Source organism: Ascaphus truei, chromosome 15 (assembly GCF_040206685.1).
Source record: "Ascaphus truei isolate aAscTru1 chromosome 15, aAscTru1.hap1, whole genome shotgun sequence".
Taxonomy (NCBI): domain Eukaryota; kingdom Metazoa; phylum Chordata; class Amphibia; order Anura; family Ascaphidae; genus Ascaphus; species Ascaphus truei.
Genome location: NC_134497.1, coordinates 36271677 through 36298948, shown reverse-complemented (window position 1 = coordinate 36298948; position 27272 = coordinate 36271677). Strand labels below are relative to the sequence as shown.

Here is a 27272-nt window from a genome sequence, read left to right as displayed (position 1 = left end):
TTTTGCCAATTCTATTTCTACTATTTTTAGAATTATAATTAAAAGGTTTTTATCTTTGTGCCAATTATTACATTACATACAAGACAGTGAGTGCATTCTGTAGGGACTCTTTTTCTTTTGTTTTTCATATGCTATTTATCCCTATTGCACCTCAGCGTATAGATATAGTATATCCCTTTCCCCTACCCTTCCTCTTTCCCTAATTATTAGACCTTGTTAGTGGCCAGTAAAGCATTGCCATTCTAGTCGCTAAGGTAATTTAGGGGTTAACCCATCTCCGCACCACTTCCCCCTCCCTCCCCCCACAGGAAGCCGAACCACCCTCCCTGGGGCAACTACCGTCATCACCCACATCCCCTACCTCTGTCCCCCTTCTAGATGAATGCCCAATATCCCTATCAGACAAATGTGGTTTTAAATATTAACAAAAAATGTATACACGTTTAAAACAAACAGAACATTCAAAATACATTGATTATCACTGTGGATAACAAGGAACTCTCAATGGTGGGGGGGTGGGGGGCAGATATCCACATTGGTGATAAATGGTAACCCTGTAATAAATAAATCAACAATATTACAATACATTAATAACACCCTCAGTGGCTAACTGCTATGGTAATGAAGGGAGTTGGTTTATGTACCATGTGATGAATGCCCTTTTTTGGGTGCTGGGATGTCACCTTAAAGGGAGGGAATCACATTCCTTTTTTTGGAATCACATTCCATGATTTTGCAACGTTTTTGTGTTTGCATTGTCCCCACCACCATTGTATGTGTAAATATGTTAAAATACAATAATTGTGCATTTGGTTCCTGATTTAACAATGCAGATTTAGCAGAAAGTTGGGTCATCCTATAACTATTAGAGACCTGGTACATGGTGCGGTAACAGGAACACCCGGTGACTGATATGTGAGCTTCTAATGAGACACGTATTCTATTCATTGTACAAATATTTTTTAATTATACCTTCACAACTGAAACTATCGACTTACTATCTATCAAATGATTTGATAAGATTTCTGCCACTTTAATTGGTGTTTTGCAGCTAGTGAGATTTCCTTTTAAATCGTTAAATATTAGGATCCACTTTAAATGTATGATCCTCTACATCTACTCTCCCGGCCCTAATGCTGCACATGTGCTAAACCCTTCATTTTTACAATGTACATCTACAGTTTACTTCCTGAACTTTTGGGATGTGCCAACTTACCTCTCCTGCATGACCTTTTGTAAGACAGTTTGTGTAACAGTGACTTTTTTTGTCTCATCTAGTACAAAGACAAGCTCCAATAACCCACCCATCCCAACACTGCAAGGTTGCTTTTAGCAGTCAGGATTACCTCCTCACACATCTGAATTTCAAACACCCAAATGAGAATATGGAAAAGATGAGGACAGAACAATCTTGCAACACTCCCATAAACATGACAGAAAATGCATCTTTCAACCAGTCAAGGCAATTAATAAACAATGTAACTGCTTCTCATTCCAAAATATATATATTAGCAGATGCCACAGGAAAAGATCTTGGAGAAAGTGAGAAGAGTCTGACTTGGTTATCAGACCAGAATGCACAGAAGAGAACACAGACCGGGGAGAGACCGCATGTCTGTGGGGAATGTGGGAAGAGATTTAGTCGGTTATCCAGCCTGAACACACACAAGAGGATACACACAGGGGAGAGACCGCATGTATGTGGGGAATGTGAGAAGGGATTTAGTGACTTGTCCAAGCTGAACATACACAAGAGGACACACACAGGGGAGAGACCGCATGTATGTGGGGAATGTGGGAAGAGATTTAGTGACTTATCCAGCCTGAGGACACACAAGGGGACACACACACGGGAGAGACCGCATGTATGTGGGGAATGTGGGAAGGGATTTAGTGTGTCATCCAGCCTGGACACACACACGAGGACACACACAGGCGAGAGACCATATGTATGTGGGGAATGTGGGAATGGATTTAGTCAGTTATCCAACCTGAGGACACACAAGAGGACACACACAGGGGAGAGACCGCATGTATGTGAGGAATGTGGGAAGGGATTTAGTGTGTTATCCAGCCTGATCAGACACAAGAAGACACACACAGGGGAGAGACCGCATGTATGTGGGGAATGTGGGAAGGGATTTAGTCAGTTATCCAGCCTGAACACACACAAGAGGACACACACAGGCGAGAGACCATATGTATGTGGGGAATGTGGGAAGGGATTTAGTGACCTGTCCAAGCTGAACATACACCAGAGGACACACACAGGTGAGAGCCCGCATGTATGTGGGGAATGTGGGAAGAGATTTAGTGCCTTATCCCACCTGTACACACACAAGAGGACACACACAGGGGAGAGACCGCATGTATGTGGGGAATGTGGGAATGGATTTAGTGTGTCATTCAGCCTGGACACACACAAGAGGACACACACAGGGGAGAGACCGCATGTATGTGGGGAATGTGGGAAGGGATTTAGTCAGTTATCCAGCCTGAACACACACACGAGGACACACACAGGCGAGAGACCATATGTATGTGGGGAATGTGGGAATGGATTTAGTCAGTTATCCCACCTGAACACACACACGAGGACACACACAGGCGAGAGACCATATGTATGTGGGGAATGTGGGTATGGATTTAGTGACTTATCCAGCCTGAGGAAACACAAGAGGACACACACAGGGGAGAGACCGCATGTATGTGGGGAATGTGGGAAGGGATTTAGTGTGTCATCCAGCCTGGACACACACAAGAGGACACACACAGGGGAGAGACCGCATGTATGTGGGGAATGTGGGAAGGGATTTAATGCGTCATCCAACCTGAACAAGCACAAGAGGACACACACTGGGGGGAGGGACCTTTCTCTAAAGCCAGTCATGTTTAGGGATAACCAGTGACTTAGACACTCACATATAAGTGCACACGTGTGTATCTGTGTTACGCTAAATCACAATGAAAAGTGACTTTAGTTTATGGTGCATAAACGAGCGTTGTAAAAGAATCAAAAGTTATAACGTTTTAAATGCAAGATTTGTATAATTTTGATTGTAGTTTTATTTAAAGAAACATTGTCCTATTAATGTTTTATATTTCCATGCTGATGTGCGTTTCCCAAAATGTGCGTTTCCCATTATGCTGAAGCTGTCTGTAGCCTCACTTGGCTGTGAATCGAAATTGTTTCACCGCGACCAATTTGCCGTTGGCATTAGGCCGCAGATGGACCCTCCGCCACCAGCCTCTTCTAATGTAAGTTTTATTACTGTTTTGGGTATGGGGTTAATTTAAGGGGTTTGGGATAGGGGGTTTTAGGGTAAGGGATTAAGGTGTGTGGTTTTAGGGTAAGAGGAGTGTGACGGCCTTCACAATAAATGTGAAGGGACTGGGGAGGCACGGGAGTGTGGGGGGGGGGGGGAGGGAACAGGACTGGAAGCTCCTCGCTCACCTCTGGGTTTTGTTTGGGGCAAGTTCCGTTTTTGTGGGAAAGTGAGCTTTGTGTTTCCAGGCAGATGTGGGACAGGAGTCAGGTGATTGGCTGGGAGCAGGTGCTGAGCAGGTGAGCAGAGTGCTGTGATTGGGCAGGCCAGAGGGGGTGCATGGCTAGGGAGTTTGGGCGGGAAAATGGAAGGTACGGTATAGAGAGACGAAGCAGATAGGGAAATTACCCGAGGTTAGGGGACGTTGGCTGCCCCACTCCACTCCCTAAGTGTTATAATTATAACAGCTAGTTATACTGTATATAGCAGTGATTCACAACTTTTTTTTTTTTTTTGGAGGAACCCTTGGAAGTTTTTCTAATAATCTCAGGGAACCCCTAAATGGCTGACACATATTAGGTTAATTTCACACCTCACGAGCCCCCTCTATTTCCCACCCTCTACCCATGTATTTCTCTCCCCTCCATCTCACTCACTCCTCTCGCCTCGCATATATTTATCTCCCCTGCGTCTCACTCTTTCTACCTCTTTTCCTCACTCTCTCCCCCCCCCTCTCCTCTCACTCACCCCTACCTTCCGTCAATTACCCCATGCCAACTCAATCCCCCCTACAAAATACATATCACAAAACCTCACCCCTCTAAATACATGTAACCCCACCCGCAATACATAATAAAAATACCCGCCCCGCCAATACATATTAAAAATGCCACCGCCGCCCCAATACATTTTAAAAATGCCACTGCCGCCCCAATACATTTTAAAAAGACCCCTGCCACCCCAATACATATTTTTTTTTTAAATCGAGCCACACTGGTAAAATCATCCTCATCTCTCCCCCAGCACCCTTCATCATCATCCTCATATATTTCCCCCAGCACCCTTCATCATCATCATCATCCTCATATCTCCCCCAGCACCCTTCATCACCATCCTCATATCTCCCCCAGCATCCTTCATCAGCCTCATATCTCTCCCAGCACCCTTCATCATCATCCTCATATCTCCCCCAGCACCCTTCATCATCATCCTCCTATCTCCCCCAGCACCCTTCATTATCATCCTCATATCTCCCCCAGCACCCTTCATTATCATCCTCATATCTCCCCCAGCACCCTTCATTATCATCCTCATATCTCCCCCAGCACCCTTCATTATCATCCTCATATCTCCCCCAGCACCCTTCATAATCATCCTCATATATCTCCCCCAACAACCTTCATTTTCATCATATACCCACCCCCTTGCATCTCACATCTCCCTCATATAACCACCCCCCTGCATCTCACATCACCTCCCCCTCCCCACTGTAGCTCACATCTCCCCCCCCCTCCCCCCATATGCCTACCTCAGGCGGCAGTGGTGGGCAGGATGCGGTGACCACTAACTACAGAGAACGCAGGACTGCATGCACCCATTCGCTATAGCTAGCAGCAGGCACCTTGAGTGCCGCACTACTAGAGTGCTCTCCTGCAGTCCTGTGAGCGGGCTCTGGAGGGGGTAGAGCCGGTAGGAGGGGTAGATCCAGGAAAGCCGCCGTGGGTCGCACAGTGAGTGCGAGCGCTGCGCTAGGCGGAACCCCTGGGACTGCTCCACGGAACCCTGGTTGAAAAACACTGGTAGATAGTGTTTTATGCTGTTGCAGCATGGCGACAGTGGGTTAAAAGTGCTAATGCTTTTTAGCATAATTCTGTGGTTATTGATCATTTTATACTGACTGAGGCCAGGGTAAAGTTGGGCATTGGATCTGTTCAACACAGAAACATGAAAAAAACCTTCTACTTGAAAAAAGGTTAGTGTCCCCATGTAACAGGGTGAATAAAAGACACCAGCCCTATGCCTAATCACTTGATAAAGACCATAAGGTCGAAACGTTGTGTGGCACAATAAATTTTCTTATTCAGAAATCCGTGGAGCGCTGGATCCCTTTTCCTTAGGTCTGCAGTACACCAGTGACCAGGTTAAAATTCAGCTGGGAAGGTCTTGTAATTGTCAGGTCCCAATTGCCTCTTTAAGGGGTTTTAAAAACCCAGGCTGCTCACACATGGGGGGCTGCCTGACCCAGTGAGACACACTGAAATGCTGGAGGAAAACGACTTACTATAAGGTCTGTCTTTCTTGTCTGCTATATGGATAGCTACACAAAACAGGGAGCCCCCGCAACAGCTAGGATGTATGTAAGTGAGGTGCTTACTAGGTCAGATATAACATATATACACACAAAAAAAAAAGCATTCAGTCACTTGGATGGATAATGATTTATCTCAAATACTTGTCATCAAAACGAATATAAAATAAAGGGTTTTAAAATCAAACAGCACTGACAGTAACTGTGATCATAATTACAGTGCTGTAAAAGCCGTGTTGATCAAAGAATTAAGTAGATTAGTGATTAATATTAGTCCTCAATCTGATGCTGGAAATAATGCAGCCTATAAAATGGTAGAATAAAGGGACAACAGTATAACATCTTATACTAGCACTGCTATGGCACAAGGGTAGTCCTCGATTGCAGATACGGGCAAAGAATAGTCTCCTAGTATATTGTATAATGATAGGCTGGTACGAACTTGTGTGGTAGGGAGTATCTTAATATACATACTCCTAATCCATAAGAATGTACACCACATGGGTGATGACTACACTTATACTGCCTCACTAGGCGGTGTCTGCTGAAGATGGTCAATATTGATCCGCTGATGCGCAGATTAACAACGATAGAGGCAGACACAGTGTTGATGTACAGTTATAGTATATTGTTCCTACCTTCCAAGAAATACTGGACAAATCACTGACGCCTTGCCACTCAAATGTGTAATATAATAGTGTAGATAGATGCACTCATATTGTATGTCTTTATTTATATAGCGCCAAAAGTGTACTCAGCGCTTCACAAAGAATACAGTACAGGGAATTATAATTATACAATAAGTGCAACAAAATCAGACAATAGGAAAGGAAATCCCTGCTCCGAAGAGCTTACAATCTAAGACAGGGGTGAGCAAACTTTTTATGCCGAGCCCCCCTTTTCATCCATGAAATTTTTCGGGCCCCCCCTGCCTAATGTAATCAAAATCACGTGAAAAAAAACTTTATTAAACGGTATACAATGTAAATACAAATACGTCTAAATACTTACATATTTCAACATTTTTAAAACAGTTAAACATTACAATTTAAGTATGTTTAAAAACAAAAAACAATCATATTAAAATAACAGCAAAAAGAACAGCAAAAAAAGGAGGGCAATGTAGTATTGCTGCTTTAATGAGATGGATGAGCCTGAGCGCCGGCAGTAAGGACATCCATCCTTGGTGATATTCCAGAGACTGCTACTCTGAGCTCTGGTTCCACATCCAGACGGGAACGATTTTTGCTTTTTAAAGTAGCTAATTTGGAGAAAGTAGCTTCACACAGGTAAGTTGATGGAAAAGGCAAGAGCACGTCAATAGCCTTAGCAGAAATATCAGGATATTCTCTCTTCATGGTGACCCAAAAACTTGTAAGGCTTTTCTTTTTGAATTCTATTTTTAATGTGGAGTCGTTTGATAACTCTATCAACTTTTCTTGATCAGTAAGTGGTAGGTGGGTGCTTCCTACATCGGTGTCAAAAGGATTCCCAATCCAGTGAAGCTCCCCTGTTTGCAAGTCCCGGAACCTCTCAGAGAGATTCTGGTGGAGATTTTCAAGGTGTGTTTTTATAACAGAATCAATCTCTCTTGGATTAGCATTAGAGGCTTCTATGAATTCGCTGAGACATTGAAACATTTCGCAAGATCCTGCTTCATATTTATGCTTCCACAGTGTGAGCTTTTGTAAAAAAGTTGAAATTTTATCACCCATTGATAAAATATTGCTATTTTTTCCTTGTAGAGATGAATTCAAGTCATTCATTTTTTCAAAAATATCGCTGAGGTAACACAAAATTTGCAGCCATCTTTCGTTGCAGAATTTTGCAGCCAAGGTGGGGTTGTGATCTGAAAGGTAAAGTTGGAGTTCATCCTTGAGCTCAAAGACTCGGCGAAGAATCTTTCCTCGTGATAACCATCTAACTTCGGTATGCAAAAGGAGGCTGTCATATTGTGAGCCCATTTCATTACAGAAAATGGAAAATAACCTGCTCTGTAAAGGTCGAGCTTTAATAAAATTCACTATTTTTATTGCATCGTTAAGAACTTCATTAGCTTCGGGCTCAAGCTTTTTTGCAGCAAGAGCTTCACGATGTATCATGCAATGTGTGAATTTCACATGAGGTGCGATGCTTAGCACCTTTGCTCTGAAACCCTTCTTATGTCCCATCATTGCAGCCGCACCATCTGTACACACACCAACACAATTATGCCACAGCAGATCATTGGCCTTAAAAAATTCTTCCACAACACTGAAGATATCTTCTCCCGTAGTGTGTCCTTCAAGTGATTTGCAGAACAACATTTCTTCTAGGATTTCACCTTCATAACAATATCGCACAAATACGAGTAGCTGTGCCATGTTACCAATATCAGTGCTTTCATCCAGTTGGATTGCAAATTTAACACTTTGCTGAATTTGCATTAATAGTTGTATTTCAATGTCCTTAGATAAATCTATAATGCGCCTCTTTACTGTGTCACGAGATAACGGTATGGATTTTAAGGCTTCAGCATATTTGCTACCATGCATAATTTCACACATCTTTATTGCAGCCGGAAGCACTAATGTTTCACCAATATTATATGGCTTCATTGTCCGTGCAATGAGTTCAGACACTACGTACGATGCCCTCTGAGCCTTTGATGATACTGTCACATATTTATTCATGACACTTGCACTTGCCTTCTGCGATTCTTCATGCCGCTTAAAAAAGGCAATATCTTTATCTTTGTATTCTGGATGCTTGGTAACCAAGTGGCGTGTGAGTTTATTTGGTTTCATACTGTCGTTGGCCAAGATCTCAGAACATAATACACACTGTGGTCGTTGCTCATGATTAACCATTGTCCAAGAAAATCCAAGTTTAAGATATTCATCTTTATATTTTCTTCTTTTGCTACTTAAAGATTCCATTTGCACATTTGGACTTTCTGTTGTTTTAGTATTTTCAGCAATGTTGTGCAACTTTTGTACTTTTTTGGATGGACCATCATCTGATGAGGTAGCAGTTGTAGCATTTACAGCAGCCTTTAAAAGCCACTTATCCATGTTCAGGGAGAAAATATATTTAACTAACTGTACCAAAAGTTTTACTCATCCGGAGCCGCAGATGATGCTTCAGTTAGATCAGGTGATTAAGGCCGTGGCTATATAAAGAGAAAAAACTGATATAGCCCAACACTGTATGATATCATATGTGACAATCACACGCAGATTCTCCTCATCCCCTTCTCATCTCTCACCCCTTTTTTATTTACGTCAATAGACATGCTGCAAATGGATTCTTTAATATTGTTTAAATTCTTAATGCTTACTTATAATAATAGTTTGTTCCTGTATAGTGCTACTAATTTTACATAGCGCTTTACAGAGACATTTTGCAGATACAGTCCCTGCCCCATAGAGTTTACAATCTATATTTTTGTGCCTGAGACACAGGGAAATAAAGTGACTTGCCCAAGGTCAAAAGGAGCCAACACCGGGAATTGAACCAGGTTCTCCTGTTCCAAACTCAGTGCCAGAGTCAGTGTCTCACTAAGCCGCTCCTTGTCCCAGAGTTAAGGCCATTAATTATTATCCCCCATTGACTGTAAAGTTCCTGTAGAACTGCAAGGTTATAGCAACCCAGAAGACAGTAGGACAGGGATGGGAGAACCATGAATGCACTAAAATCTCCAAGGGACACCGAGTAATGTTTTATTAACTCATTAAATGTAACAGCTGAACTTTGGACCTGTCAGACTACAGATAATGAAATCAGGTGACCTCCTGTGTATAAAGGCTCTGGATGAAGACTGAACACTTCCCCTGAACCCTGCACCATGCTCCTCAGGAACTGACACTCAGGATTATTAATGCATCAGGTGACCCTAGAAAGCAGTAACATGGCTTGGGTCGGCTCATTTTATCTAAGGCTGGGATTATGGTGCCAGCGTAGCTGCATGAACGTGCTTGTGTGCGTGCGCCCGGAAACCACTCTGCTGTATTTTCATATGGGAGCTACCCCCGTGCCTGCGCGCCTACAAGTGGAGAGGCGCGTTGGCGCAGTAGCGTTTAGAAAAGATAAATTGTGTATTTTCAGGCATCTGCCGTGTGACGCAACGCACAAGCTGGTTCAGCCAATGAGGGTGAACCAGCTTCGTGACACTTCCGCCATGCGTCTACAATCTCCTGAATCAAAGTTTACAAATCACTTGGGCTGCAGGAGTGCGCACGGCGGCGTGCACGTTTGCACGTGGCCACGCAAGGACCATATTTGGGGGGTGAGGGGGCATTTATCACTCCTTTGCTACCTCCATTCCCTCTCCCCTTTTATTCCTTCCCCTCCCTTTTTTCCTTCACACATTTGCTTTCCCTGGTGTCATCCACTACTACCTATCTTTATTAGGCCTCGGCCAGGGTGGCGCTGAGTGGGCGGGTATGCTCACGCTCGGCGCTTAGCTGCTTGAAGAGCAAGCAAATTTCATTTTGCTGCTCGCAAGCGTGCCTGGCCGATTCGTGTCCGGCTAGCTGCGCGCTCATCTGGGGGCACAGCAACGATGTCACGGAGCTGGTTCGCCCTCATTGGGCGAACCGCTCACGTGACGCGATTGCGAGCAGCAAAATCAAGTTTGCTCTGCAAGCTGTTAAGCGCCGAGCAGGCGCAGGAGCTCGCTCGCGCTGGCCACCGCGGCCAGCGTAAGTACGCCCACCCGCTCAGCGCCACCCTGGTCGAGGACTAATGTATTATTTATTTATTTTTGTTTTTAATGTTGTGATTTTACTTTCTGTTAATTATTTTATTACATTTATAGTTTCACTGACAGTGCAGCCTACCTGTCAGCTGTGCCAGGAATCAGATAGCAGCCAGCAGAGGAGTCTTACTGACAATGCAGCCAACTGTGTCAGTAATCGGGTCACAGCCAGCAGAGGAGAGCAGGTCCAGAGCGCTTAGCAGACACCAGGAGGTGATGTCAGAGCGCTGGGGCGTGCTCCTCCTCCTGGCCTCTTAGGAACCACTGGCAGCCGCCGTACCTCCGCAGACCTTGTTGTCCGCGAACTCGTGCGCGCGCGCTATCATGTGTGCCTGCCCGGACACCGGCACTGGTGCACTCGCCTGCACACAGGCACGGCTACCCCCGCCTGCCTACACACCCGCACGGCGCCCCCCACCCGCCCGCACACAGGCACGGTCACCTCCACCAGCCTGCAAACCTACACGGCCGCCTGCACACACACACAACGTTGCCCGGCGCCTGCGCCCCCCCTCAATAATCTTGCGCCCCCCCGGGGGGGCGCGCCCCATAGTTTGCGCACCGCTGATCTAAGAGGTTTAATGGGAAACTTACGGAGACAGTAGGTGAAGGTGTAAGTGCTGTAGATGGCAGTGCTTGGTCACAATGGGTGGTAGGAGTGACTGAGTGGGATAATAGCCATGAGTGCAGGCTATTGGGATACTTTGATTTGTGGGGCGAGATTTAAGGCTGGTCAGTGTTAAATGAAAATGTTAACACCATTTACAGGGGAAGAGATGGCAGGGACGCATGAGTGAGATCAGGTGTGTATGTCTGACTTCAGGCTACGGGGGAGATCCCCAGCAGTCAGAAGGAGTAGATAGAGGGTGTGAATAGAGAATTTGTGTGGGTGTTTTTTATTGAGGGGTATAGAAGTTGTTGTGAGAGGGGTGTATAAATAATGGTGCAGTGGGGAATGGGGATGTTGGAGAGAACAGAGACATTCACAAAGGAGTGAGGAAACAGTAAACAGAAAAAGCAGTAGGGAGGGCATAGTAAGATGCGGGAGGAGAGACTTCACAGGTAAGGCTGAGTTTATAGTGGAGAGTGGCCGTGCTCTCCAGTGCTGATGCTCACCTCTCGCTTACCAAGCGGCTGCTTTTCATGTTCTTGCCCCTCAGACAGAGCGTGTGCTCTGGTAGGCAGGGCTTGGGAGGCGGGACAGGGATCTGTGTGATGGATATGTATGTATGTATATATATATATATATAGAAAATAGAAGAAAAAAGCGCCCAATCTTTCTTCTATTTTCTATGCAGGTGGAGAGGGAGGTCGTTGTGCCCTTTAAAGAAGCAGCCTTTTCCTGTCAGTGCTTTTCTGTTTCTTGCATTTTTTGGACTTCATTTGGACTTCAAAGGATTTGTGACAAAAGTTTGTTATTGGGTCCACAGCACATCTTTTTATAACTATATATGCATTTGGTGAACGTATTGATTGCACAGTTAAATATTATTATTGTCATTTAGGTTTTTTATATATTTATACATTTTTTGATCATTTATTATTATACTATTGCTGTCACACCACACCCAAGCGCAGTCCTTTTCTGTATATATATATATATATATATATATATATATATATATATATATATATATATGTATGATATATATATATATATATATGTATGATATATATAGGATATATAGATATATCCAAAATATATATAGATATCACTAGCTGATATACCCGGTGTTGCCCGGGATGTAAATCCGTAATAGGTACTATTATGTATAAATAGGGGAACAAAAGGTTGACTATTTGGTGGAAAGGTTATATAATAATGTTGAAAAGAAACATGGAAGAAAATGTAATATGATGTTGTTTAAAAATGGTTTATTGTAAACACACCACAGTACAATGTATATTTTAGTGACATAAATGATGTAAAATGTGAGGTGTGTGTCCCGATCGGGTGTGAGGTGGCGGGTGAGTGCGGGTGGTCAGTAATGTCGGTGCGTAGGGTTGTGAGGCGGCAGGCGTGTGTCGGGTGGGTGAGAGGCGGCAGGTGTCTGAGTGCGGGGGGTGTGGGGTTGGCAAAACCGGTGCTGGCTTTTGAATGTATTTATTGGGTAAGGATCAGTCAGATCAAAATCGGATCAGGGAACAATGGCTGCTCTTGGGTCTAAGCTCCTTTTCTGAGCTGCGCTCTGATTGGAGGCTGTGCGGTCATGTGAACACACCTCCTCTCCAGCAAGCACAGAAACACAGATTTGCCTGTAGCTGGAAGCTGAGCGAGCTTCAGCAAGCAAGCAGAAGCTTTCACTCAGAATATCACCATAACATATAATGGGTCTCTGAATATATGCTCAGCGCGCATCAGCAAGCACTACGCCACTATAAACTCAGCCTTATGGAGGATAAAAATGAACAAATAATCACAGATGTTTAAAGAGAATGTCTCACAGTGGCAAAGTGTAATGCAGAGTCCAGATCTTCCTCCAATCTTCCCCTCCAATTTCAACTCCAAAATTAACTCTTGCAGACACTTTAGATATGACACTTAAGATGTGACTCTTTTGATGTTACTCATATGTATGGAGGAGTCACCCCGTTGACGGATCAACGCAAAGAGGAACACTTGAATTAGTTACTACTAATGAAGATAATGAGGCACTGATCTCTATGCACAAGGTAGGTACATAACATAGGCAGAGAGGTACTCACTTAGAGTGCAGTATGTATCAGTGTGCTTAGGAGATATAATTGTAGCTTTTAGGAGTAAGTGCAATACCACTATAGTATATAAACACAAATGCTGTGTATCATGACCATGCTGGGAGAGGCAGCACAGCTGTCTGAGATGCGCTGGGAGGGGGAGAGAGACTGGAGACTTTAGGTGTGTGTGGTACTTTAGTTGTGTTACAGCCTCAGGGGTTATGTCATATCCAGGTTACCTCCTTCATATCAACATTGGCCAAAAGGGAGGAACTGAAGCAGCTTTACTGATTATATATATATATATATATATATATATATATATATATATATATATGTATATGTGTATGTGTGTGTATATATATATATGTATGTATGTGTGTGTGTATGTGTGAATGTATGTGTGTGTGTGTGTGTGTGTGTGTGTGTGTGTGTGTGTGTGTGTGTGTGTATGTGTATATATATATATACAGTGGTTGACAAATCACCAAAAAATCTACTCGCCACACAAAAAAATCTACTCGCCACCTAGTACCAAACGTGTGCTGCTTGGGCCAATATTTACTCGCCCGGGGGTAAAATCCACTCGCCCGGGGCGAGCAAATGTATAGGTTTGTCGAACACTGTATATATATATATATATATATATATATATATATATATCCAGGACCAGGAGGAGTATAAACTATCTCGCCCTAGCACAATGCCTGGGAAATGTTACGGTCTTGTTTCTAATCCACACAGTATGTGACACGTGATCTGTTTTGAAGTCTAAAAACTACAGCTCCCATGATCCCCGTAGTGTGAGCATGCGCAGTAGGACACAGAGCTGTGACCTGGATGTAGTCAGTGTCTCCACTTCCGGGAAAGAGAAGATGAAGAAATAAAGTGGTGCAGGAAGCACACAGGAGCCTTTTCTGTAAGTAACTTACTTTGTATTCAAAGCATCAGAGCAGGTATATGCAAACACGTGGCGTTTCCGGACAGACACGTCCTCTCCTCAGACCATACATCTTACATCTTACTGAAATAGTGAAACTAACAAGTATATATACCCCTAGGGGTTATACAATCCCGAAGGGGTTAAAGCTGAAAAGGAGCAAGTTAAAAGATGGTTCAATGTTATGAGCTTACAGTCAAAAGCAGCATTATTACACACATGTACAGTATCCGCAGTGGATATTCACAGTTAAGTGTAAATAGCCGCACGGCTATTCCAAGTCGAGTGCAAATAGCTGCTTTGCTATTCACACTCAATTGGAAATAAAATGGAAAAAAAATAAACATCCAACCCAAAAATCGAACCCTGGTCCACGCTGTTAATGGGCTGCAGAATTACCAATGAGCTATAAGACTTACTGATGCTTTTGTAGTGAATAAAGGTATTGAAGGTAGACAGAACACTCCCCTATTGATATTCCATACCCCCTGCATCTGTAATTAGCGCGGCTTTAGGCTGAGTCCCCAGTCAGCATGTGGCACGCGTGCCCGGCGGGCGGGGGGGGGGGGGGGGCGGCGCGTGCACAGCGTTACACTGCGATCTGAGGGGAGAGAGAACGTTTGCGACGGGAGGGGGCGTGGCGGTAGGTTTGCGGGGCGTGGCCATGACGTCCCGCGGCTGGTTTGCCCTCGCGGGGGAAAGGTGCGCGACAAGGTAGGAACTGGGACCGGAGGAACTGGGGGGGGCGGGGCTTGATCGCACATGCGTGCGCTGTAGTAGTTAGTGGGACCGCAGCCTTAGCAGCCGCTTCCGCATGCGTGCGGAGTCGTGTGGAAATGCAGGCGACAGGCAAGTTTAAATATATGCGCTGAGGGGAGCGGAGGAGCGGTCCCGTGACAGCAAACATCCAATGGGGATGAGGGACTAGCCCCGCCTCGCCTTCGCCCCGCCCCCAAAGCACGCTCACTGCCTCACCTGTCAGGCCACAAAAAAGCACCAGCTTCTGCAGGTGAGGCAGAGCGGGAGCGAGGCCCGAGGCACCATGCCCGAGTCCTTAGGCTGCGGCCTGGGAGGGAGCGGGGAGCGCTGTGCCCTGCTCGGACGTGCAATTTGTGGCTAGGTGCACGCTCATATGAGGGCGCGCCCACAACGGCACTGAGCTGGTTCGCCCTCATTAGGTGAACCACTTAAGTGACGCGCTTACGTGACACGCTTGGAGGCGGCAAATTCAATTTTGCTTGCTCGGCAAGCGTCTCAAGCTCCGATGCTCACCCTGGCCAGACACATTATGCATAATGATGTATACCAATTATAAACTGGGTTACTATATATGTGCTGTACACCATTGATCTTAATCAGGGCCACCAACAGCGGGGGAGAAAGGGTACTGCCGTCCCTGGCGCCTGTTAATTAAAAAAAAAAAAACCGCTGCAAAAAAAATCGCGGTGTCTCCCTGTAGTAGCGCCGGAAGTAGTCTGGGTTAAGCTTCCGGCACGCCGGCGTGAGAGGGAGCCCTGGCTCGTTTGGGAGCTGCATCGCGAGACAGGTGCTTCGTGGTCAGGGGCAACTGCTGTGACCAGGCCGTCGGGCCTCTCGCAGCACGCCACCTCACCCCCCTGCGCCATCCCGCTACCCCCCCCTCCCCATCGGGTCAAAACCGCTGCCCCCCCATTGCCAACGGGCCACCCCTCCCCTCCCCCCCCCTCCATCAGACCAGCATCGGCCCCACCCCCGCAGCAGACTGGTGCACGCGTGAGCAGTGGCGTGGTGCCACCCCTCCCCCCCCTCGCATGACAGGGCCGTCCCGCCACCCACCGCAGCCGCTACACAACCCCCGCAGCCGCGGGAAACCCCGTACCGCCGCCCCCCCCCGCAGCATTGTTCCCCCACTCCCAGCACCGCCGCCACCACCCGCAGGCACCATCACGCCGCGCCACCCTCCCCCCCCCCCTGCAGGTAAGTCTGATTTTTATATATATACTGTATATATGTATTGATGGTGTTTGGGGTATTTTTTATATGTATTGGGGTTGTGTTATTTTTTTTATATGTATTGGAGATATATTATATGTTATTACACATTCCTAGTGAGAGAGACAGATATATATATATATATATACAGTGCTCGACAAATACGGTCGCCAGGGCCAACAAGATTTGGCCTCCTGGCGACTCAGCCTCATGGCCGCGCAGCGCACGCGGTTCTATGCTTGTTTAAAAAAAAAACATTTTTTTTCAAAATCCTTCTTCCTGATTGGTTTGACGGGACTTGGCGCGATGCAAGGTTTTTTTTTTTTTGCCAGCTACAGGCTCTATATAAGCCCACGCACACGAATCATCCTTCCTTTTGTATTCTGCTTGAAGGTTAGTACACCGTTGCCACAGTACACCATTGCCTCACTGACCCCCCCTCCCATCCTCCCCAGCCCGGCATCGATCACAATCAGGAGCCCACGCACCCAAGCAGCATCACTGACCCCCCCCCCCCCCTCCCGACCCCCCAGCCCGGCATCGATCACAATCAGGAGCCCACGCACCCAAGCAGCATCACTGACCCCCCCCCTCCCGACCCCCCAGCCCGGCATCGATCACAATCAGGAGCCCACGCACCCAAGCAGCATCACTGACCCCCCCCTCCCGACCCCCCAGCCCGGCATCAATCACAATCAGGAGCCCACGCACCCAAGCAGCATCACTGACCCCCCCCCCTCCCAGCCCGGCATCGATCCCAATCAGGAGCCCACGCACCCACGCACTATCACTGACCCCCCCCACTCCCTCCTTGTGTCCAACGGATGCTGTGTCTGTGTGTGTGTGTGTGTGTGCTATGCTGGGTCTGTGTGACATGCTGGGTGTGTGTGTGTGACATGCTGGGTTTGTGTGTGTGTGTGTGTGTGTGTGCTGAGCGCCTGGGCTGGCTGGTTTGCTCTATAGAGGAAGTAAGTGCTCCCCCTGCCTCATGCATTACCATCTCCACAGCCCGCCCGACCCCCCCTCCCTCCTTGTGTCCAACGGATGCTGTGTCTGTCTGTCTTTGTGTGTGTGTGCTATGCTGGGTCTGTGTGTGTGCTATGCTGGGTCTGTGTGTGCTATGCTGGGTCTGTGTGTGTGCTATGCTGGGTCTCTGTGTGTGCTATGCTGGGTCTGTGTGTGTGACATGCTGGATGTGTGTGTGTGTGTGTGTGTGTGTGTGTGTGTGTGTGTGTGTGTGTGTGTGTGTGTGTGTGTGTGTGTGTGTGTGTGTGTGACATGCTGGATTTGTGTGTGTCTGTGTGTGTGACATGCTGGATGTGTGTGTGTGTGTGAGAGAGAGACATGCTGTGTGTGTGTGTGTGTGACCTATGCTGGGTCTGTGTTTGAAGCGCCTGGGCTGGCTGGTTTGCTCTAAATGAGCAGGAGCAGTGACGTCCTCAATCCTTTCCAGGGCTGTTTATAGAGGAAGTAAGTGCTCCCCCTGCCTCATGCATTACCATCTCCACAGCCCGCCCGACCCCCCCTCCCTCCTTGTGTCCAAAGGATGCTGTGTCTATCTGTCTTTATGTGTGTGCTATGCTGGGTCTGTGTGTGTGACATGCTGGATGTGTGTGTGTGTGTGTGTGTGTGTGTGTGTGTGTGTGTGTGTGTGTGTGTGTGTGTGTGTGTGTGTGTGTGTGTGTGTGTGTGTGTGTGTGTGTGACATACTGGATGTGTGTGTGTGTGTGCGTGCGTGCGTGCGTGCGTGTGTGTGTGTGTGTGTGTGTGTGACATGCTGGATGTGTGTGACATGCTGGATGTGTGTGTGTGTGTGACATGCTGGATGTGTGTGTGACATGCTGGGTGTGTGTGTGACATGCTGGGTGTGTGTGTGACATGCTGGGTGTGTGTGTGACATGCTGGGTGTGTGTGTGTGTGACATGCTGGGTGTGTGGGTGGGTGTGTGCATGCATATGAGTGTGTGTATGAGTGTGTATGTATGAGAGTGTGTGTGTGTGTGTGTGCGTGTGTAGGTGTAGGATACCTGAAGTGTCACCCCACCACATCACCCCACCCAATCACCCCGTCCCCCCACCCAATCACCCCGTCACCCCACCCAATTACCCTGTCACCCCACCCACCCAATCACACCCCCAATCACCCTCTGTCTTTCGCCCTCTCTCTCTCGCCCTCTCTCTGTCTCTCGCCCTCTCTGTCTCTTGCCCTCTCTGTCTCTGTCTCTCGCCCTCTCTGTCTCTGTCTCTCGCCCTCTCTGTCTCTGTCTCTCGCCCTCTCTGTCTCTGTGTGTCTCTGTCTCTCTCTCTGTCTGTCTCTGACCCTCTCTCTCTGTCTGTCTCTGACCCTCTCTCTCTATCTGTCTCTGACCCTCTCTCTCTGTCTGTCTCTGACCCTCTCTCTCTGTCTGTCTCTGACCCTCTCTATCTGTCTCTGACCCTCTCTATCTGTCTCTGACCCTCTCTATCTGTCTCTGACCCTCTATCTGTCTCTGACCCTCTCTCTCTCTCTCTGTCTGTCTCTGACCCTCTCTCTCTCTCTCTTTGACTCTCTCTCTCTCTCTGACCCTCTCTCTCTCTCTGACCCTCTCTCTGACCCTCTCTCTCTCTGACCCTCTCTCTCTCTTTGACTCTCTCTCTCTCTCTCTTTGACTCTCTCTCTTTGACTCTCTCTCTCTGACTCTCTCTGACTATTGGACTCTCTTTGACTCTCTCTCTCTCTCTTTGACTCTCTTTCTCTCTTTGACTCTCTCTCTCTCTTTGACTCTCTCTCTGACTCTCACTCTCTCTCTCTGACCCCCCCTCTCTCTCTTTGACTCTCTCTCTCTCTCTCTTTGACTCTCTCTCTCTCTCTTTGACTCTCTCTCTCTCTTTGACTCTCTCTCTCTCTCTTTGACTCTCTCTCTCTCTCTTTGACTCTCTCTCTCTGACTCTCTCTGACTCTTGAACTCTCTCTCTCTCTCTGACTCTCTCTCACTCTCTCTCTCTCTCTGACTCTCTCTCTCTCTGACTCTCTCTCTCTCTCTGACTCTCTCTCTCTCTGACTCTCTCTCTCTCTGACTCTCTCTCTCTCTCTCTCTCTGACGCTCACCCTCTCTTACCCTCTCTCACTCTCTCTATGTGTCTCACTCTGTGTCTCTCACCCACACTCTATGTCTGTCTCACACTCTGGATCTGGATATCTTATTTACCCTATATATCTTAACTGCCCTAACTACACAGAAATAACTTATACTGCTTTCTTCCAGATCTGACTCAAGCTTCACACGGAAGACATCGGAACCCCCCCTAACCCAGAAGACAGGTAGGGAACACATCCCCTCCAATGTATAACATTGCGGGAATGAGGGTACATGGACATTGAGGGACTGCGAATCAGGTAAGATCCCAGGCGGGATTGCTGCTTTAGATATTGTGAAGCGGCGACGTCCAGACACTGGTTAAGGGGTTCGGGAAACTAGTCATTCACATCTGGCTTTTATTTGTACATCCGACACACACACACACACACACACACACACACACACACACACACACACACACACACACACACACACACGTAACAAGGACTAATTGTAGTATAATGTAATACAATAAATACATTTGTCAAAAACGAATGTTGTTCTTACTAGGAATTTATTAAATATTTTATTTATATATTTTATTTTAAAGCGGGGTTGGGGGCGGGACTAGGGGCGGAGTTGGGGGCGGGACTAGGTGGCGAGTAGACACTTGCTTCACCACTTACTAATTTTTTGGGGCGCTTCTTTTATGAATAAGTACGTGTTTTCAGTATTTCTGTGCATTCATTACTTCCGATTGCTTCTACATTATTCATATCATTTTTATTAAGTTGGAAAAAAAAGATTTAAATAATAAAACCACAAAATAACGGAAAAATACACCAAAGAAATATTCGTTTTGATCGCTGTTATGATTACTTGTTTCATTGTTGTCATTGCATGTTATTTCTTGCCACGCAAAACAATAGATGTGTTCCTAATCTTTTCAGATACATAAAAATTACGGAAACCAGGAAAGTATAAATACGAAAAATATTAAAAGTTACCAAAAAAAATTCAGGTCACTTGCTATTCAGTATCGAAATGTAGGTGAGCTAGATTTCAAGTGTTCGGGAAAATGTCGCTCAGGCGACCATCTATATTTATGTGTCATTTATTGTACTTGTTTAAGTATTGATCAGCTGTTGTACTTTTTTCGGCTATGAAACATGTTAGTTAGCTGAAATTAAAGTACAAAGAAAACAGGATGGCTAGCCATTATTTGTGAAATTGCATTTTTCTAGTTTTTGAAGTTAAATTTCTTTAGGGGCACCTAGCACATTAGCAAAATCCTGTGCCAGTAAATGGAGTTGATTTGAAGCGGAAGTCAGTGGTGACGGATGTGACGTCACAGCTGGCAGAAGAGGCCATCAGCAACATTCGCTGACACCTGCAAGAGTAAGGAGGAACTAACATACACAACACCGTCACTGAACCGCATGAGTTGGAACAGAACTCTTTGGAGCCGACGTAACGCTCAGCCAGTGAGACAAGACTTAGGCAGCGTTCACACAAGTGGCTTTACAACACAGCGTGCGCGCGTTGGCGCCTGTCTGCTGGGCGATGTGCAATCATCCCCAGCAGACAGAATGATCCGACACACCACGCCCCCACGTGACGCGCTCCCTTCTGATGCCCTGTCATTCAGGAGACTAGTGAGTCTGCAGCCTCCTCATTCAGCGCTGGCTATTGAAGGTGCAATCTCACATAGCCATCCAAAGAATAAACAACCTTTGGTATACTGCGATCTGATTGCCTTCTCAGAATAATGTCACCATGCTAAAAGCAAAGATTTGGCTTCTATTGTTTCCCTGCAAATAATTTATAATCGACCGCAACTTGCTCCCCAGCAGCCGGAACAAAGCGACATTGTGTGTGTGTGTGTGTGTGTGTACTGCCGAGTTCCCATTTCTCCCCCGCTGTTGGTGGCCCTGATTAAGATCAATGGTGTACAGCACATATATTGTAACCCAGTTTATAATTGGTATACATCATTATGCATAATGTGTCTGGCCAGGATGAGCATCGGGGCTTGAGACGCTTGCAGAGCAAGCAAAATTGAATTTGCCGCCTCCAAGCGCGTCACGTAAGCGGTTCACCTAATGAGGATGAACCAGCTCTGTGCCGTTGTGGCCGCTCCCCCAGATGAGCGTGCACCTAGCCACAAATTGCACGGCCGAGCAGGGTGCAGCGCTTGGGTGCCAGCACGTCCCGCTCCCTCCCAGGCCGCAGCCTAAGGACTCGGGCATGGTGCCTCGGGCCACGCTCCTGCTCTGCCTCACCTGCTGTAAGGATGTGCTCACCACAAACGAGACGGGACCGCGGTGCTGAGGTGGGATAGGAAAGAACGCCACCCACAGCCACGAGGGCACGTCTTGATTGAAGAGTGGTCTGGGATTCCGGATCGGGGTAGGAGAGGTACGGTAGGTAGAGAGGCCGTTAGCCAGGTCCGGGGTTAGAGAGAGGGACGTTGTCGTTTACCGTAAGCCAGGATCGGGATTCCAGAGGTGCGGAGAGTCGTGTAGCCGTATGCCGAGTTCGGGATGCCAGAGGTACAGGAAGACGTAGCGGAAGCCGGTTCAGTTCACGAGGAAGCCTGCGAAATAGAATAAGGAGGCAGAGAGAGGTGAGAACAACTGGTTCTATGCTCAGCCAACGAGTCAGTGATTCTGCCAGGTATATATAGGAGAGGGGGTCCAATAGCAGTGCAGCAAGGTGGAGGTGTGTGGAAGGGCCAGGCTACCGCAGGGATAGGTCCAGAATGAGTCCCATGGGAGGAGCCATAAAGCCCAGTAGTCTGAGTGCATTTGATTACAGCAATGTTTTGCTGCGCTGTACCTTTAAGGGGTTGGAGCGACGTCGTGTGGCCAGGCCTCCGTATAGCAGGGTTTGCGTGCGCGTGACCGGGTGAAGCCGTCAGCCCGAGATTAGAAGTGCAGTCCTGGCGTGCGCGCGCGCGCCCACGTGAAGCAGTGACCGGTGCTCCGGTGAGGGAATGAGAGTGTGCTGCGGAGATCACCGTCGGAGCTGTAGGTGAGTGAGGAGCACGCCGAGGGCGGCGTGACTCCCAAACCCTCACAGTACCCCCCCCTTCAGGGGCGACCTCCGGGCGTCCATGACATGGCTTGAAGGGATGCTTGCGATGAAAAGCCTGAACGAGGCGAGGCGCGTGGAGATCCCGGTGGGAAATCCAGGAACGTTCCTCAGGTCCAAAGCCCTTCCAGTGAACCAAATATTGTAACCCTCCTCTGGAGATCCTAGAATCCAGGATAAACTGAACCTCGTACTCCTCTTGACCTTGGACCAGAAGAGGAAGTGGAGATGCCGTGGACTTAGAAAAGCGAGAACTCCGGAATGCAGGTTTAAGTAAGGAAACATGAAAGACTGAAGGAATCTTCAACGAGGGTGGAAGACGCAAACGATAAGCCACAGGATTAATCCTCTTGACCACAGGAAAGGGGCCGAGAAACTTAGGTGCTAACTTCATGGTAGGAACCTTTAAACGAATGTTCCTGGAGGAAAGCCAAACACTGTCTCCTGGGACGAATTCCGGAACCGGGCGTCGAAGACGATCTGCCTGAAGTTTCTGTCTCCCAGTAGCCACCCTTAAGTTCTCCTGAGTCCTTGTCCATAAGTCCTTTAAGCGGGAGATGCGTTTATCAACTGCTGGTACTCCTGAGGGTATAGGAGAGAAGGGTAGGCGGGAAGGGTGAAAGCCATAATTTATGAAGAAGGGCGATTCTTGAGTGGAGTCATTGCGAAGGGAGTTAAGAGCAAACTCAGCCCAAGGAAGTAGATCTACCCAATCATCCTGAGTCTCGGCTATGAAACACCGAAGGTATTGTTCCAGGTTTTGGTTGGCCCTCTCCGTCTGCCCATTGGTCTGTGGGTGGTAACCCGAGGAAAAATGAAGTGAAATACCCATCCTTCGAGAAAAGGCTCTCCAAAATCTTGACACAAACTGGGACCCACGATCAGAGACGATGGTTGCAGGTACTCCGTGAAGACGAAAAATCTCCTGGATAAAAATGTCCGCAAGCCTGGAGGAATTTGGAAGACCCCTTAAGGGCACCAGGTGAGTTTGTTTGGAAAAACGATCAATTACCACAAGGATGGTATTCTTTCCTTTGGAGTCTGGGAGCTCCACAATGAAATCCATAGAAATATGGTTCCAAGGACGGTCTGGAATGGGTAAGGGAAGAAGAAGGCCTGCAGGTCTAACCCGGGGTACTTTATTGCGAGCACAAGTGCCACATGCTTTGACGAACTCCTCCACATCCTTAGCCCTCTCAGGCCACCAGAAGGTACGTTGAACAAGGTCGTTGGTTTTCCGTATCCCTGGATGTCCTGCAGACTTAGAGGAATGGCACCACTCGAGAACCCTTTTGCGGTGTTGAGGTGCCGTGTAGAGTCTTCCCTCCGGAACCTTGAGCCCCATAGGAATCTGTGATTGCTCGGATTGAATCTTGCCCATGATATCAAACGAGTTGGCGGACAGGATACATCTAGAGGGAATAATTGTCTCTAGCTGCTCTTCAGACTTGTCTTCAGCAAGGAATTGTCGAGACAGAGCATCCGCCTTTAGATTTTTGGAGCCAGGGATGAAGGAGATGAGAAAATTGAATCGAGAAAAAAATAATGCCCAGCGGGCTTGTCGAGAGTTCAAACGACGTGCCCCTTCTAAGTAGAGAAGGTTCTTATGGTCTGTAAGAATGGTTATGGGTGTCTCAGTACCTTCTAAGAAGTGTCTCCACTCTTCTAGTGCCAATTTGATCGCCAAAAGTTCCCGGTTCCCGACATCATAATTCCGTTCTGCGGGCGAAAATTTCTTCGAAAAGAAGGCACATGGATGCAGTTTAGCTAAGGGAGATGTCCTCTGTGACAAGACGGCCCCAGCCCCGATGTCCGATGCATCTACCTCCAAGGTAAATGGAAGTTTAGGATCCGGGTGGTTGAGGATGGGAGCAGACACAAAAGCCTTTTTTAGCAGATCAAATGCCCGTATGGCGGTTTCAGACCATGATGAAGGATCTACACCTTTCTTAGTGAGAGCCGTTATGGGAGATACTGTAGAGGAAAAATTGCGGATGAAACGTCGGTAATAGTTTGCAAAACCCAGAAAGCGTTGCACGGCTTTGAGAGTGGTAGGACGAGGCCAGTCCAAAATCGCCTTAAGTTTCTCTGGATCCATGTTGAAACCGGAGTCAGAGATAACGTATCCCAAAAACGCCACCGATTTGAGGTGGAACTGACATTTCTCCAATTTCGCAAAGAGATGGTTCTCCCGAAGGCGTAACAGCACTTGTTGAACATGGTCGATGTGTTCTTGAACGGATTTAGAAAAGATGAGGATGTCATCTAAGTAAACAATAAGAAATGAATTAAGAATGTCCCGAAAGATCTCGTTAACAAAATCCTGAAAAACTGCTGGTGCGTTGCACAAACCGAATGGCATAACCAGATACTCGTAGTGGCCGTCATGGGTGTTAAAAGCAGTCTTCCACTCGTCCCCCTCTCGTATCCTTACTAAATTGTAAGCACCTCTCAGGTCCAGTTTAGAAAAGATAGTAGCTCCCTGGAGGCGGTCGAAGAGTTCCGGAATCAAAGGCAGAGGGTATCGATTCTTGCGTGTGATATTATTCAAACCCCGGTAGTCGATGCATGGACGGAGAGAACCGTCCCTCTTCTTGACGAAGAAGAATCCTGCTCCGACCGGGGAGGAAGATTTTCTGATGAAACCCCTTTCTAAGTTCTCGGCAATATAAATGTTCATGGCTTTAGTCTCTGGAAGAGAGAGAGGGTAGGATCTTCCCCTGGGAAGAGGTGCTCCAGGAAGTAGGTCAATGGGACAATCAAAAGACCGGTGCGGTGGTAGTACCTCGGAACGTGCTTTATCGAATACGTCACGGAATTCCCAGTACACAGAAGGTAAGGAGTTGATCTTCTCTGATATGGTAGATACGCCACCGATCTTCTGGAAAACCCTGGTACATGTCTTGGCACAAGAAGGAGCCCACTGTACAGGTTCCCGATCCGTCCAGTCGATGCGAGGATTATGAAGTTGCAGCCAAGGAAGACCCAAAATCAACTCAGCAGAGGGAGTGTGGATTACATCGAGAGTAATGATCTCCGTATGGACGTCGACGAACTGCAGTAGAAGAGGTACCGTCTGTAGTGTGATGAATGCCGGATTTAGAGGTCGACCGTCAATGGCCTCCAGACCTACAGGCGTCCTCCTGTTGATAAATGGAATATTGTTCTGTCTAGCAAAAGTCTCATCAATGAAATTACCTGCAGAACCGGAATCAATGAACGCCCGTGCCCGGGTGTGAAACCCCTCTCCAGACAGTATTATAGGCAAGACTATCCTGGTAGGAAGGATGTTTTGGACGATGGGAGAAAGGGTCAGTATTCCCAATGAAACTCTCCGGGATCTCATTGGGAGCTGGCGTTTCCCGGTCTGTGAGGACACTGGGGTAAAGCGTGAGTGGAATTGCCACAATACATACAATGTCCGGCCGTGCGCCGACGTTGCTTTTCAGCAGACGACAGCCTGTTGCCCCCCAACTGCATTGGTTCAGGAATGTCCCCGGAAGAAGGTGACGGAGCCACGAAGGTGGGAGCAAGACTTCTTGGAACCCGTTGACGGTAATGAGAACGTTCGTATCTCCGCTCCAGTAGGCGCTGATCCACACGGATAGCCAGAGCGATTAACTCCTCCAGGTTAGTAGGACGATCTCGTGCGGCGAGTTCGTCCTTTAGAGTTTCTGCCAGACCTTGCCAGAACGCAGAAGATAGAGCCTCGTTGTTCCAACCCGTCTCAGCAGCAAGTGTGCGGAACTCCACGGCATACACGGCAACCGAACGATCTCCTTGAGTTATGTGGTGTAGAGCAGAAGCTGCCGTTAACTTCCGTGCTGGAGTATCGAAAACTCTACGGAATTCCTCGACGAAAAGATCGATGTCCTGCGTGAGAGCCCCCTGTTGTTCCCAGATGGGAGAGGCCCATGCCAGTGCCTGGTCGGTGAGAAGGGAGTAGACGTAGCCAACCTTGGAGACAGAAGACACAAAGCGAGAGGGGGAGAGACGAAATTGAACGAGACATTGGTTAATGAAACCCCGGCATCCTTGTGGATCCCCCGCGTAGTGTTTGGGAGGAGGAATACGTGGTTCTGGTGTGAACGGAGGTATCGGGAAAGGATTTGCCGGTGCCACGGGTGGAGATTGGCGCGTGAGGCCTCGAACTTGAAGAGTAAGGGCGTGGACGCTTTGCTGTAAAGCATCCATTCGTTTATCAGATTGGTCCAGATAAGACTCTAATCTTGTAAAAAGAGCAGTATGGGCATTTAAAGTCCGCTCCACCTCAGCGGGGTCCATTCTTGGGGGGCTGAGCATAATGTAAGGATGTGCTCACCACAAACGAGACGGGACCGCGGTGCTGAGGTGGGATAGGAAAGAACGCCACCCACAGCCACGAGGGCACGTCTTGATTGAAGAGTGGTCTGGGATTCCGGATCGGGGTAGGAGAGGTACGGTAGGTAGAGAGGCCGTTAGCCAGGTCCGGGGTTAGAGAGAGGGACGTTGTCGTTTACCGTAAGCCAGGATCGGGATTCCAGAGGTGCGGAGAGTCGTGTAGCCGTATGCCGAGTTCGGGATGCCAGAGGTACAGGAAGACGTAGCGGAAGCCGGTTCAGTTCACGAGGAAGCCTGCGAAATAGAATAAGGAGGCAGAGAGAGGTGAGAACAACTGGTTCTATGCTCAGCCAACGAGTCAGTGATTCTGCCAGGTATATATAGGAGAGGGGGTCCAATAGCAGTGCAGCAAGGTGGAGGTGTGTGGAAGGGCCAGGCTACCGCAGGGATAGGTCCAGAATGAGTCCCATGGGAGGAGCCATAAAGCCCAGTAGTCTGAGTGCATTTGATTACAGCAATGTTTTGCTGCGCTGTACCTTTAAGGGGTTGGAGCGACGTCGTGTGGCCAGGCCTCCGTATAGCAGGGTTTGCGTGCGCGTGACCGGGTGAAGCCGTCAGCCCGAGATTAGAAGTGCAGTCCTGGCGTGCGCGCGCGCGCCCACGTGAAGCAGTGACCGGTGCTCCGGTGAGGGAATGAGAGTGTGCTGCGGAGATCACCGTCGGAGCTGTAGGTGAGTGAGGAGCACGCCGAGGGCGGCGTGACTCCCAAACCCTCACACCTGCAGAAGCTGGTGCTTTTTTGTGGCCTGACAGGTGAGGCAGTGAGCGCGGGGCGAACGCGTGGCGGAGGTGAGGCAGGGCTAGTCCCTCATCCCCATTGG

At 47.7% G+C, this 27272-nt stretch overlaps 1 protein-coding gene across 9 annotated transcripts in view; it reads left to right on the top strand.

Annotated features, from left to right (window-relative positions):
• Positions 1-27272, top strand: part of LOC142466812 (uncharacterized) — a 557357-nt gene that overhangs the window by 446965 nt on the left and 83120 nt on the right. For 4 of the 9 annotated variants that reach the window (XM_075572270.1, XM_075572273.1, XM_075572272.1 and 1 more), the window contains one exon: positions 1279-3258. The exons of 2 other annotated variants lie outside the window; for them this stretch is intronic. In XM_075572270.1, coding sequence (XP_075428385.1) covers positions 1279-2909 — 1631 coding nt within the window. In that variant the 3' untranslated portion in view covers positions 2910-3258. Of the gene's footprint in view, positions 1-1278; positions 3259-13817; positions 13929-27272 lie in introns of those variants that run through there. 3 more of the 9 variants (XR_012788229.1, XR_012788228.1, XR_012788230.1) reach the window with 2 other exon arrangements.